This window comes from Mandrillus leucophaeus, unplaced genomic scaffold (assembly GCF_000951045.1).
Source record: "Mandrillus leucophaeus isolate KB7577 unplaced genomic scaffold, Mleu.le_1.0 Scaffold146, whole genome shotgun sequence".
Lineage (NCBI taxonomy): Eukaryota > Metazoa > Chordata > Mammalia > Primates > Cercopithecidae > Mandrillus > Mandrillus leucophaeus.
In genome coordinates, this window is record NW_012101432.1 from 2,418,338 (window position 1) to 2,431,641 (window position 13,304).

The 13,304-nt window shown below is 41.9% G+C and overlaps 1 protein-coding gene across 2 annotated transcripts in view; it reads left to right on the forward strand.

Moving 5' to 3' along the window:
- The first annotated feature begins 6 nt into the window (after positions 1–6).
- Positions 7–13,304, forward strand: part of PPIL3 (peptidylprolyl isomerase (cyclophilin)-like 3) — an 18,447-nt gene continuing 5,149 nt past the window's right edge. The window contains exons 1-6 of one of the 2 annotated variants that reach the window (XM_011974529.1): positions 7–59; positions 1,844–1,918; positions 3,748–3,822; positions 4,145–4,250; positions 8,007–8,074; positions 12,792–12,910. In XM_011974529.1, the coding sequence (XP_011829919.1) occupies positions 1,916–1,918; positions 3,748–3,822; positions 4,145–4,250; positions 8,007–8,074; positions 12,792–12,910 (371 nt within the window). In that variant the 5' untranslated portion in view covers positions 7–59; positions 1,844–1,915. Of the gene's footprint in view, positions 60–1,843; positions 1,919–3,747; positions 3,823–4,144; positions 4,251–7,061; positions 7,156–8,006; positions 8,075–12,791; positions 12,911–13,304 lie in introns of both variants that reach the window. The other variant, XM_011974530.1, reaches the window with a different exon arrangement.

Genomic DNA, 13,304 nt, shown 5'->3' on the forward strand with positions numbered 1-13,304 from the left:
GCGGAAGTGGTCCTTGCCGTTTGGCAGCCGAGTGTGAAGTATTGCTTGAGGTTGGCCAGGTAGTTCTCGCCTTACATTTCTCTTCCCCGTGCATTAGTAGAGCTCCGTTTCACCTTCAAATTTCCAGTTGGGGATAAATTACATTGTCGTTTTGGTTTGAGATAGGAAGGAGAGGGGAAGCAGGAGGTGAGGCGGTAAGGGGCGTTCTTTCTCTTGGGTCCCGCGCCCAACTTCCGCTGGCCCAAAGAAACTATGATTTTGAACTAACAGACCTATGCTGGCATCTGCGATTACATTTTTCCTGTTTTAACAACGGCTGTGCCGGGCGCGGTGGCTCACGCCTGTAATCCCAGCACTTTGGGAGGCTGAGGCGGGCGGATCACAAGGTCAGGAGATCGAGACCACGGCGTAAACCCCGTCTCTACTAAAAAATACAAAAAATTAGCCGGGCGCTGTCGCGGGCGCCTGTAGTCCCAGCTACTCGGGAGGCTGAGGCAGGAGAATGGCGTGAACCCGGGAGGCGGAGCTTGCAGTGAGCCAAGATCGCGCCACTGCACTCCAGCCTGGGGGACAGAGCGAGACTCCGTCTCAACAACAACAACAAAAAAACAACGGCTGTGCTAGACAAAGTGGTGAAGCCCAAGTATGGAGTAACGTCATTAATTTTTTCATTCACTTATTCGAATGCTTGCTGAGTTTTGTGTTGCTACTGGTTTAGTTCTTGGGATACTGCGAGTGAACAGTTGGGCGGCGAGGCTGTTGTTAAAAGAAGGGCCCTGCACGGTGGCTCACGCCTGTAATCCCAGCACTTTGGGAGGCCGAGGCGGGAGGATCACTTAAGGTCAGGAGTTCGAGACCAGCCTGGCCAACACGGCGAAACCCTGTCTGTACTAAAAATACAAAAATTAGTCGTGCGTGGTAGTGTGCGCCTGTAGTCCCACCTACTCGGGAGGCTGGGGCACGACAATCACTTGAACCCAGGAGGCGGAGGCGGAGGTTGTAGTGAGCCGAGATCGTGCCACAGTGCACTCCAGCCTGGCGACAGAGCGAGAGTCCGTCTCAAAATGAAAAAAAAAAAAAAAAAGAAGAAGTTCATAGTATATTAGTGATAAGTGCTGTAGGAGAAGGAAATAGGAATGTCCTAGGGCTAAAGGGCTAACGCAGTTTTATGTAGGATTATCAGGTCAGTTAAACTTGACATTTAACCAGAAATGTGGAGGTGAGGAAATCAGCTGTAGAGATGTTCGAGTGTAAGAATTCCAGGCAAAAGGGACACCCAATGCCTAGACCCTAAGAGTATCTGGGTTACTGGGGGACTTGCAAGGAGGCTCTTGAAGAAGAACAAGCAGGGCAAGTAGGAGATGGGGAGGCTTGAATCGGGTAGGATCTCTCGTCATTACTTCTGTAGCTGGGTTTTTATTACGTAGAGGTTGCCATTAGAGTATTTTTTTTATTTTTATTTTTTATTTTTTTGACGGAGTCTCGCTCTGTCACCCAGACTGGAGTGCAGTGGCACAATCTTGGCTCACTGCAGCCTCCGCCTCCCGGGTTCAAGTGATTCTCCTGCCTCAGCCTCCCGAGTATCTGGGACTACAGGCGTGTGCCACCACACCTGGCTAATTTTTGTGTTTTTAGTAGAGATGGGGTTTCGCTATGTTGGCCAGGCTGGTATCGAACTCCTGACCTCAGGTGATCCACCCGCCTCGGCCTCCCGAAGTGTTAGAATTATAGGCGTGAGCCACCGCGCCCGGCGAGGATTTTTATTTAAAATGTGCAGTAAAGATGAGCGTGTGTGAGTTAAGACAGAAAAATGAGCCTAATTCTTTTTTTCTTTTGGGACTAGAGACTTATTTTTAAACTGGCTGTAAGGCTCTGAGAAATTACGTAGTCCTTCCTGAAACCACTAAGAGGAAAAATGGTAAGTTTTGAACAATTTTTATGAAATGTCTTTCATTGTAAGTAATTTTTAGAAATTCAGTCAAGGGCAATAAAAGTGCATGGAAATTGCAGTGGCAAGATAGAGAAATTGTATACCATTATTCCACTTAATATGGAATAATTCTTTTAAAAAATACACAAAATTACTTTAAAATTCTTTAATGTTGTCACTTAAAATGCACAGAATTTAGTTTCGCTCTTGTTGCCCAGGCTGAAGTGCAGTGGCGTAATCTCGGCTCACTGCAGCCTCTGCCCCCTGGGTTAAAGTGATTCTCCTGCCTCAGCCTCCCGAGTAGCTGAGATTACAGGCACCTGCCAGCACGCCCAGCTAATTTTTTGTATTTTTAGTAGAGACAGGGTTTCGCCATGTTGGGCAAGCTGGTCTCGAACTCCTGACCTCAAAGATCTGCCCGCCTTGGCCTCCCAAAGTGTTGGGATTACAGGCGTGAGCCACCACGCCCGGCCAGAATTTACCTTTTATGGAGAAAGGGTGATTACAAGATAGATAGAAATGGAAAGGGAGAGTTGAAGGAGCAGAAGAGAATAGACAGGTCTGACAATTTTAATTGGATTATTTTGCTCTAGATCTAAAGTGGGCAACGAAGCTGGGCGCAGTGGCTCACACCTGTGATCCCAGCACTTTGGGAGGCTGAGGTGAGACGATTGCTTGATCCCAGGAGTTCAACACCAGTTTGAGCAACATAGTGAGAACCCTGTCTCTACTTTAAAAAAATAAAATAAAGTGGGCAACTAGAACCTGAAGTACAAAAAGCAATGAGAATAGTGCCCTGCTTCTCCCTCACACATCTTTAACCTGGTCATATTCTCTAACTGCTACATACTATTTAAGAAGAAGAAGGCTGGGCGCAGTGGCTCACACCTGTAATCCCAGCACTTTGGGAGGCCTAGGCAGGTGGATCACTTGAGGTCAGAAGTTCGAGACCAGCCTGACCAACATGGTGAAACCCTGTCTCTACTAAAAATACAAAAATTAGCTGGGTGTTGTGGCATATGCCAGTAATCCCAGCTACTTGGGAGGCTGAGGCAAGAGAATTGCTTGAACCCAGGAGGTAGAAATTGTAGTGAGCAGAGATCACGCCACTGCACTCCAGCGTGGGCGACAGAGCAAGACTCCATCTCAAAAAAAAAAAAAAAAAATGGAGAAATGAAAAAGGAACCCTCCAAATTGTTTTCTCCCCCTCTGGAATACAGTATTATATCAAGGGGTATACAGGTTACAGAAAAACAGGTACAACAAAAACAAAAAGCAAGCAAAAAAGCACTGTGGTTATCTCTGAGCATTTAGGATTTTAGAAACACTGACACTTGTTATATTTTTGTTAGTCGAGAAAGGAATTATTTTTTAACCTTATTTCTCAGAATTAAATTACCTAAGGAAAATGGTGGAAATTATGTTTTGAAAGATCATTTTCTCATCATTTTTCTATAAATAAGGATGTTGGTGAATTGCCATGTACATCAATAATACATAACAATTGTTTTTATTTTTCTTGATAAAATTCAAAGTTAAAATCTTTCCATCAAAATATTTACTTCCAAATTTTTATCATGGATACTACTTAACCCTAACATTTATATTCTGGAGTTTTTTCTCTATGTTGAGATCAATTTTGAGGAAAAAGTACAACTTAGCTCTAAGAGCTGCTTTGTGGACGAGTCATCTCTGAAGCAGTATTTCTGTCTGTTTTTATTCAGATTATCACCTTGAATATCCACATAGGGAAATAAACAATGCATAAAGTCACCTAAAGAAATTTCATTTGTTCTCACATTTTCTCTCCTTTTTAGTCTGTGACACTGCATACAGATGTAGGTGATATTAAAATTGAAGTCTTCTGTGAGAGGACACCCAAAACATGTGAGGTAAGTACCATTTACATATTCAACTTCAGTTAATACAACAAGATAACCACTTTGGAATTGAATAATCTAACCTAAATAACAACAACAAAACTTTCTGTAAAACCATTGTTAAGGAAAACCAGCCATCATAACTTCTGGCCTTATTTCCACTTGTTTGTTCAATGTCAAATGTGGATCAAAGAGAAGGTAGATAATTTTTCGGTAACGATAGAGTAGCCAGTATCTTTTTCTTTTGACTGATTTTCCTCGGGAAACATAATCATTAGGACATTATATTACTTTTTTTCTTTCTTTATTTTTTATTTATTTATTTTTTTTTGAGACAAAGTCTTGCTGTGTCCCCCAGGCTGGAGTACAATGGTGCGATCTCGGCTCACTGCAACCTCCGCCTCCCGGGTTCAAGCAATTCTTCTGCCTCAGCCTCCCAAGTAAGTGGGATTACAGGCGTGCACCACCATGCCTGGCTAATTTTTGTATTTTTAGTAGAGACAGGATTTCACCATGTTGGCCAGGCTGGTCTCAAACTTCTGACCTCAGGTGATCCATGCACCTCAGCCTCCTAAAGTGCTGGGATTACAGGCATGAGCCACCGCACCCGGCCTTTTTTCTATTTTTTCAAGACAGAGTCTTGCTCTGTCGCCCAGGCTGGAGTACAGTGGCATGATCTTGGCTCACTGCAACCTCCGCCTCTGGAGTTCAAACAATTCTCCTGCCTCAGCCTCCTAAGTACCTGGGATTACAGGCACCCACCACCATGCCCAGCTAATTTTTGTATTTTTTTAGTAGAGACGGGGTTTCACCATGTTGACCAGACTGGTCTCAAACTTCTGACCTCAGGTAATCTGCCTGCCTCAGCCTCCCAAAAGTGCTGGGATTATAGGCATGAGCCTCTGTGCCCGGCAGAATATTATATTAAAGAATTGTTGTATATATATATATTTTTTGAGACAGGGTCTTGCTGTGTTGCCCAGACTGGAATGCAGTGGTGCAATCACGGCTCATTGCAGCCTCAACCTCCTGGTCTCAAGCAATCCTCCCACTTTGGCCTCCCAAGTTGATAGGACTACAGGTGTGTGCCACCATGCCAGGCTAATTTTTTTTAATTTTTTATAGAGATGAGGTCTCACTATGTTGCCCAAGCTAGTCTCGAACTCCTGATCTCCAGCCATCCTCCCCACCTCAGCTTCCTGAAGCGTTGGGCTTACAGGCGTGAGCCACCATGCCTAACCTGTTCTATACATTATTTTGCCTGTTTGTTTATATTTATTTATTTATTTATTTATTTTTGAGACAGAGTTCTGCTCTTGTTGCCCAGGCTGGAGTGCAGTGGCACGGTCTTGGGTCACTGCAACCTCCGCCTCCCAGGTCCAAGGGATTCTCCTGCCTCATCCTCTTGAGTAGCTGGGACTATAGGTGCCAGCCACCATGCCCGGCTAATTTTGTATTTTTAGTAGCAATGGGGTTTCACCATGTTGATCAGACTGGTCTCAAACTCCTGAACTCAGGTGATCCACCCGTCTTGGCTGCCCAAAGTGCTGGGTTTACAGGCATGAGCCACTGCGCCCGGCCTGTTTCACCTGTTTAAATGACAAGGATGGAAGGAAGAAGAGTCACCTGTATATATTCATTTATTCAACGATTATTTATGGCTGGGCATGGTGGCTCACATCTATAATTTCAGCACTTCGGGAGGCTAAGGTAAGCTCAGAAGTTCTAGACCTACCTAGGCAACACAGTGAGAGCCCCATCTCTACAAAAAAATACAAAAATTAGCCAGGTATGGTGGTATGAGCCTGTTATCCCAGCTACAAGGGAGGCCAAGGTGGGAGGATTGCTTAAGCCTAGGAGGTCAAGGCTATAGTGAGCTCTGATCACATGGCTACACTCCAGCCTACGTGACAGAGCAAGACCCTGTCTCAAAACAAAACAAAAAAACCATTATTTGTGAAAGGCTATCTTACCCCAGAGTCTGGAGATACAGTGATGAGCAACAGACGTTCCTTACCCTCATGGAGCCAATATTTTAGTTGTGAAAATAAGCAGGGCAGGAAAATTAAGTAATTATATTTTTAAGAAATTATTTTTATTTATTTATTTATTTTAAAGATAGAGATGAGGTCTTACTATGTTGCCCAGGCTGGTCTTGAACTCCTGGACTCAGGTGATCTTCCCGCCTCCCAGAGTACTGGGATTACAGGTGTGAGCTGCTGTGCCTGGCCTAAAATTAAGTAATTCTAAAAGGTGATAATGCCTTGAAAAAAATTAAGTGTTAAGATAGAGATTAATGGGAAAGGAAGAAGGTGAGGGCAGACATAGCCAATAAACTAATACTTAAACTAAATGCAAAGGTATGAGGGCATCTCTGGAAAGAGGTATAAAAATAATATTCCAGCTATTCAGATTCAGAAAAGGTTGTGAAATAAAATTTTAAAAAATTCCAAGGTCAGGCACAGTGGCTCACACCTGTAATTCCAATTTTTTGGGTGGCTGAGGCAGGAGGATCATTTGAGCCCGGGAGTTCAAGACCAACCTGGGCAACATAGGGAGACATTGTCTCTACAAAAAAAAAAAAAAAAAGAACATTCCAGGTATAGAAATATCAGGTATAAAGTCCCCCAGGTAAGAAAAGCTGCCCCTTTTGGATTAATTGTCAGAATGTGGATGGGGTTTAGGTAGTAAACAATAAGAAAGCAGTTCTTAGTATATGTGATGAGGAGATAAGCCAGGTACTGCAGGGCTTGTTAGGCCCTGCTGATGATTTTGTTTTGTTTTGTTTTGTTTTTGTCGCCCAGGCTGGAGTGCAGTGGTGTGATCTCGGCTCACTGCAACCTCCGCCTCCCAGGTTCACGCCATTCTCCTGCCTCAGCCTCCAGAGTAGCTGGGACTATAGGCACCTGCCACCACACCCAGCTAATTTTTTTGTATTTTTAGTAGAGACGGGGTTTCACCGCAGCCAGGATGGTCTCGATCTTCTAACCTGGTAATCCACCCACCTCGGCCTCCCAAAGTGCTGGGATTACAGGAGTGAGCCACCATGCCTGGCCGAAGATTTTGTATTTTATTCCAAAAGGAGAAGGAAGCTATTGAAGTGTTCTAGGCAGGGAAATGACATCCAAAGTAATGCCAAAAGTCATAGTTTAAATATGCTGCTATCAGGTTTTCAGTAAATATGATTGGTTCTTTGTCTTAACTAGGTTTCTGCTGCATCATTTCTCAATCATTATTTTTACTCTCTTCAGAATTTCTTGGCTCTTTGTGCCAGTAATTACTACAATGGATGTATATTTCATAGGAATATCAAGGGTTTCATGGTTCAAACAGGAGATCCAACAGGTAAGTTATTCCATTAACTAAGATCTAAGGAACTGAACGTATAGTATGAAGAAGTGGGTAAAAGAAGAGGAATTAAAAACGTGGAGTTTTTGTTTTGTTTTGTTTAATAAGTTCTGTTCTACAAGTGCAGAACATGTAGGTTTGTTATATAGGTATATGTGTGCTATGGTGGTTTGCTGCACCTATCAGCCTGTCATCTAGGTTTTAAGCCCAGCATGCATTAGCTATTCGTCCTAATGCTCTCCTTCCCCTTGCTCCCCACCCCCAAACTAGCCCCGCTGTGTGTTGTTCCCCTCCTTGTGTCCATGTGATCTCATTGATCAACTCCTACTTATGAGTGAGATCATGTGGTGTTTGGTTTTCTGTTCCCGTGTTAATTTGCTAAGAATGATGGCTTCCAGCTGCATCCATGTCCCTACGAAGGACATTATCTCATTCCTTTTTACGGCTGCATAGTATTCCATGGTGTAATTTTAAAGCAGAAATTATTAGCACCTACACCTAAAATATGAACAATATTGTGCTCACTTTGGCAGCACATATACTAAAATTTGAACAATACCGAGAAGATTAGTGTGGCCCCTGCACAAGGATAAGACGCAAATTTGTGAAGCTTTTCATGCTACAATATATGTATGAACAATATTTACAAGAAGGGTTATTCTGTTTTGTTTTTTGTAGGTCTGTTTTAATCTTCAGGTCTGTGAAGTTAAATTTGGGGAATTAGGAGAGGCCATATCAAATTTTGTTTATATTTAAGCAGTCAAACTCTATTCCTTAAGTTTTGGGAAATGAACTTATCATCAATTTTAATTAAATACTTCTTTCGATTTGCTTCTCTTGTAATATAGGAACTGGAAGAGGCGGCAGCAGTATATGGGGCAAGAAGTTTGAGGATGAATACAGTGAATATCTTAAGGTAAATCCTCAATGCTTTAAAAATCTATTTTTTGAAAATATTTTTGAAAAAAATTTTTTTTTTTTTTTTTTTTGAGATGGAGTTGCACTCTTGTCGCCTAGGCTGGAGTGCAGTGGCAAGATCTCGGCTCACTGCAACCTCCGCCTCCCGGGTTCAAGTGATTCTTCTGCCTCAGCCTCCCGAGTAGCTGGGATTACAGGCATATGCCACAACACCTGGCTAATTTTTTTTGTATTTTTAGTAGAGATGGGGTTTCACCATGTTGGTCAGACTGGTCTCGAACTCCTGACCTCAGGTGATCCGCCTGCCTTGGCCTCCCAAAGTGCTGGGATTACAGGTGTGAGCCACCACACCCGACCAAAAATCTGTTTTTTCATGCCTTGGTTATGCATGGAAACTTTGATACACGTGTTATAGTAATACAAGTTAACATCATTGCAAAATGAGTAGACTTTTTTATAGTTTTTGTACATTTGACAAATGATGTCAGGGAGACTTGATAAATGGTGGTCCTAGCCTGACGTATAATGGAATCCCACTACCACATGGCTCTTGATATTGAGTTCATCTTTGAATCTAACCTGAAATGTTTAACTAGTAGTGTACCAAAGAGGCTTAATATCTCACCATAAAATTCATATTGAATGACGTGAAACAGTGGCCTTTTTTGAGAGTGGGGAGGAAAGACTATCAAACTTCCTGGTTGCAATGTTGCCCATTATCAGTACCCAGCTTTTATCATCTTCTGTTAGATGTTTGAATATCCCTGTATTAATCTGACTTAATACCTGTGGTAGATCACAACTAGGTTAAAGAGAAGTGCATATAAATAGTCTTTACCATGGTAAAATTAGGGATTTTTAATTTTCTTTGTTATATTTTTGTGTGTTTTTCAAACCTCTGTGGAGTCTTTTTTTTTTTTTTTTTTTTTGTCTAAAATAAAAAACTAGTGCATGCCTAGTTTTAAAAATCAATTCCACTTCCCAGAGATGCCTTCAGCTGATGACTTATTATGTGGTCTTTCAAACTTTGTATCTCCATAGAATGACAACTTTACGACTAGAAAAAGAGCGACGAAGTATCCTCAATCAGGGCCGGGTACAGTAATCCCAGCACTTTGAGAGGCCCAGTAAGGAGGATTACTTGGGGCCAAGAGTTTGAAACCAGCCAGTGCAACATAGTGAGACCCCCATCTCTACAAAAAAAATACAAATATTAGCCTGTTGTAATAGCATGTGCCTGCAGTTCCAGCTACTCAAGAGGCTGAGGTGTGGGGATTGCTTGAGCCCAGGAGATGAAGGCTGCAGTGAGCCAAGATCATGCACAGAACAAGACCCCGTCTCAAAAAAAAAAGTCTATTCAATCAAAATATGCAGCTTAAGTGTATTATTATATTTATATTACATTAAAATGTACCCACAAAAATTCTGAAAAAAAATTCATTGCAGTGTTTATCTCTGGATGATGAGACTAGGAATAATTTCTTTTCGTTTTGCTTTTTTTAAAACCTTTTTTTAGAGGCAGGGTCTTACTCTGTCCCCCAGGCTGGAGTGTAGTGATGCAGTCTTGGCTCACTGCAGCCTAAATTTTCTGGGCTCGGATGATCCTCCCACCTCAGCCCCCAGAATAGCTGGGACTACAGGTGCATGCCACCATGCCCAGCTAATGTTTGTATTTTTTGTACAGATGGTGTCTCACTATGTGGCCCAAGCTGGTTTCTTTTACTTTTCTATTGTAAGGAAATACATTAGTTTTGTTACAGGAGTTGAGGCTGGGAGGTGATAAACTTTTTGAAAAGTCAACTTTTTCCTGAATGAATAACTAAACAATTTTTTAGGTATTAATTACTACATTAATGACTGCTTCCATATACCAGTTGAAAACCAGAGACTGGCTATGACAGAATCACCTGTGAAACTTTGTTGTTTGTTTTTGAGACTGAGTCTCACTCTGTTGCCTAAGCTGAGTGCAGTGGCCTGATCACGGTTCACTGCAGCCTTGACCTCCTGAGCTCAAGCAGTTTCTCCTGCCTCAGCCTCTCAAGTAGCTGGACCACATGAGTGCACCACCATGCCCAGCTAATTTCTGATTTTTTTGTAGAGACGAGGTCTCGCTCTGTTGCCCAGTCTGGTCTGAAACTCCTGGACTCAGATGATCCTCCTGTCTTGGCCTCCCAAACTGTTGGGATTCCAGGAATGAGCCACTGCAATTGGCTGGAAGTTTTAAAACTGTAACAGATCACGGCCTTGCCCTCCTAAAAATAAACAGTCAGTAGGGCTGGTTAGGACTGAGACTATATTTTAAGGTTCCTAGATGATTCTTTTGCAGGCAGAGTTAACGACCATTACATGCCTGGTGCAGTGGCTCGCCTGTAATCCCAGCACTTTGGGAGGCTGAGGTGGGCAGATTACAAGGTCAGGAATCAAGACCATCTTGGCTAACACAGTGAAACCCCATCTCTAGCAAAAAATACAAAAAATTAGCCGGGCGTGGTGGCAGGTGCCTGTAGTCCCAGCTACTTGGGAGGCTGAGGCAGGAGAATGGCATGAACCCGGGAGGCAACGCTTGCAGTGAGCCGAGATCGTGCTGCTGCACTCCAGCCTGGGCGACAGACCAAGACTCTGTCTAAAAAAAAAAAAAAGAACCATTATGAATTATACACCTTATACACCAAGGTTATAGATATGTATTGACTGTTCATATCTTCTGACCCAGGAATCCATTCCCAAATGTTTACTCAAGGGAAACTTGTAAGTATGCACCAAGAGATGTGTACAGGAGTGTTCTGATATAGTGTTTGTAATAGCAAAAGTCTAGAAACAACCCAAATGTCCCTTGATTGTAGATAAATCACCATGTAGATTGTGGATAAATTGCAGTACATTCATCAGTGAAATATCAGTAAAAAATCAGTAATAAACTATGGCTATGTGTACATGTATGACCTTAGAACTGTAACAGCGTTATTTGTAGAGAGCATTTCCCAGAAGACTAAAATGTTAGGATGTAATTATATTCAGAAGGAAAAGGAAAGAATGTGTTGTTTAGGCATGTGTAATGTGTTAGGGCTGGGCACAGTGGTTCACTCCTATAATCCCAGCACTTTAGGGGGCCCAGGTGAGAGGACCACTTGAGGCCAGGAGCTTGAGATCAGCCTGGGCAACATATTGAGCCCTTGTCTCTACTAAAAGTCAAAAAATTAGCCAGGTATGGTGGTGTACATCTGTAGTCTCAGCTACTCAGGAGGCTAAGGTGGAAGGATTGCTTGAGCCTAGGAGGTCAAGGCTACAGTGAGCTGTGATTGCACCACTGTACTCTAACCTGGGTGACAGAGCGAGACCCTGTCTCTAAAAAAAAAGAAAAAGAAAAAATGAAAAAAAAAGTATTAGAATAGTGGTTACCTCTTGTAGAGGCTGAGGTAATAGATGGAGAGGAGCACATAGATATATGTAATTAATTGGTAACTTTTATTTTTTCTTGAGCTCCCATTATCCAATGAATTGGTAAATTTTAACTCTGAAAGCTGGGAAATATGTTAATGGGTGCTTATTTTATTAACTTATATTTTTATTAACTATATTTTTGTGTATGTGTTAAGTATTACATGTGTATGTATTAAATATTACATGTATATGTATTAAATATTACATTTGAGTGGTAAACACCTTTTAGGGAAACAAGCATTAATATTTTTATATAGGTGCATCTCTATGACTTACTAGCGTCACCCAATGAATAGCTAAAGCTAGAGTAATTGGTGGAGTTACTTGTAGTGTATTACAGGCACCTCCTTGTAACATAGTTCACAGTTATATCTTCATTCTTATCAGTAAGGTCCTTTTAATTTCTCTACACAGTCTCTGGTAAACAAATATGATAGTAGAGCTAGGTGAGACCTTTCTTAGATTGTTCAGTCCTCGGGTTATAAACTGACTGCCCATGAGTGGAACACCCACAGATGAATTTTCTATGGCCCATTAGTTTAAAAAAATATATTTAATGCCATTAGTTAAGAGATAGCCTATTCATTTTGCTAGACTTCATCTCTCTTTAATGTTTACATTCTTCCCAATTGTCAGTTTATCTGCTTGACCCTTGTGAGCATCTGAATTATGAATAGACCCTTGAACTAGTCCAGCCTCCCTTGTTTTACAGATAAAGAAACTAGCAGGAGTCCATTATATGTGAGAAGAGATTGTGGGCAAATTGCTTTTGTTGCCCACCTGATCGTTTCATTCCAGCACACTATTCCTTAATATAAATGTAAGGATTATTTATATCATTTGTTGGTGTTGCAAAAAGCGTCCATGGCTGTATTTCTTCAAAGTGAAAATGAAATTAATTGAGAAATATGATTTGATATATTAACCTTTTACATACAAGTTTTCAAGTATACAGAAAAAGTAGAAACTGAACATTTGGATTACCCCTAATAAAAGTTGGTTAAATGTTTTCTTGCTCCCTTAAATATTGTGAAGGCAAAGAGTGAATGTCTTGGCTGGAGTGGTGATTCACACCTGTAATCCCAACACTTTGGAAGCTAAGGCAGGCGGATCACTTGAGCCTAGGAGTTAGAGACCAGCCTGAGCAACATAGTGAGACCCCCATCTCAAAATATTTTTAAAAAAGAAAACAAAGGTGTGCCTGTCTTCTTTCAATACTATATTTGGGATGGTTATATAAAAGCACAGTTAATACTTTGATGTGTCTTTTTCAGCACAGTGTTAGAGGTGTTGTATCTATGGCTAATAATGGCCCGAACACCAATGGATCTCAGTTCTTCATCACCTATGGCAAACAGCCACATTTGGACATGAAATACACCGTATTTGGGAAGTGAGTATTCTGGTTATGGTTTTCTTTTAGCATTTCAACGCAGGTGCATATGCTCAGCTGTGATAGTAGCATAACTAATATTGAAAAGAGTGACGCAGAGTGCAATGTCTCACACCTGTAATCCCAGCACTTTGGGAGGCCAAGGTGGGCAGATTGTCTGAGGTCAGGAGTTCGAGACCAGCCTGGCCAATGTGGCGAAACTCCATCTCTACTAAAAATATTTTTAAAAAATTAGTCGGGTGTGGTGGCACACACCTGTAGCCCAGCTACTCAGGAGGCTGAGGCAGGAGAATTGCTTGAACCTGGGAGACGGAAATTATAGTAAGCCACGATCATGCCGTGGCACTCCAGCCTGGGTGACAGAGTAAGACTGCCTCAAAAAAAAAAAAAAAAA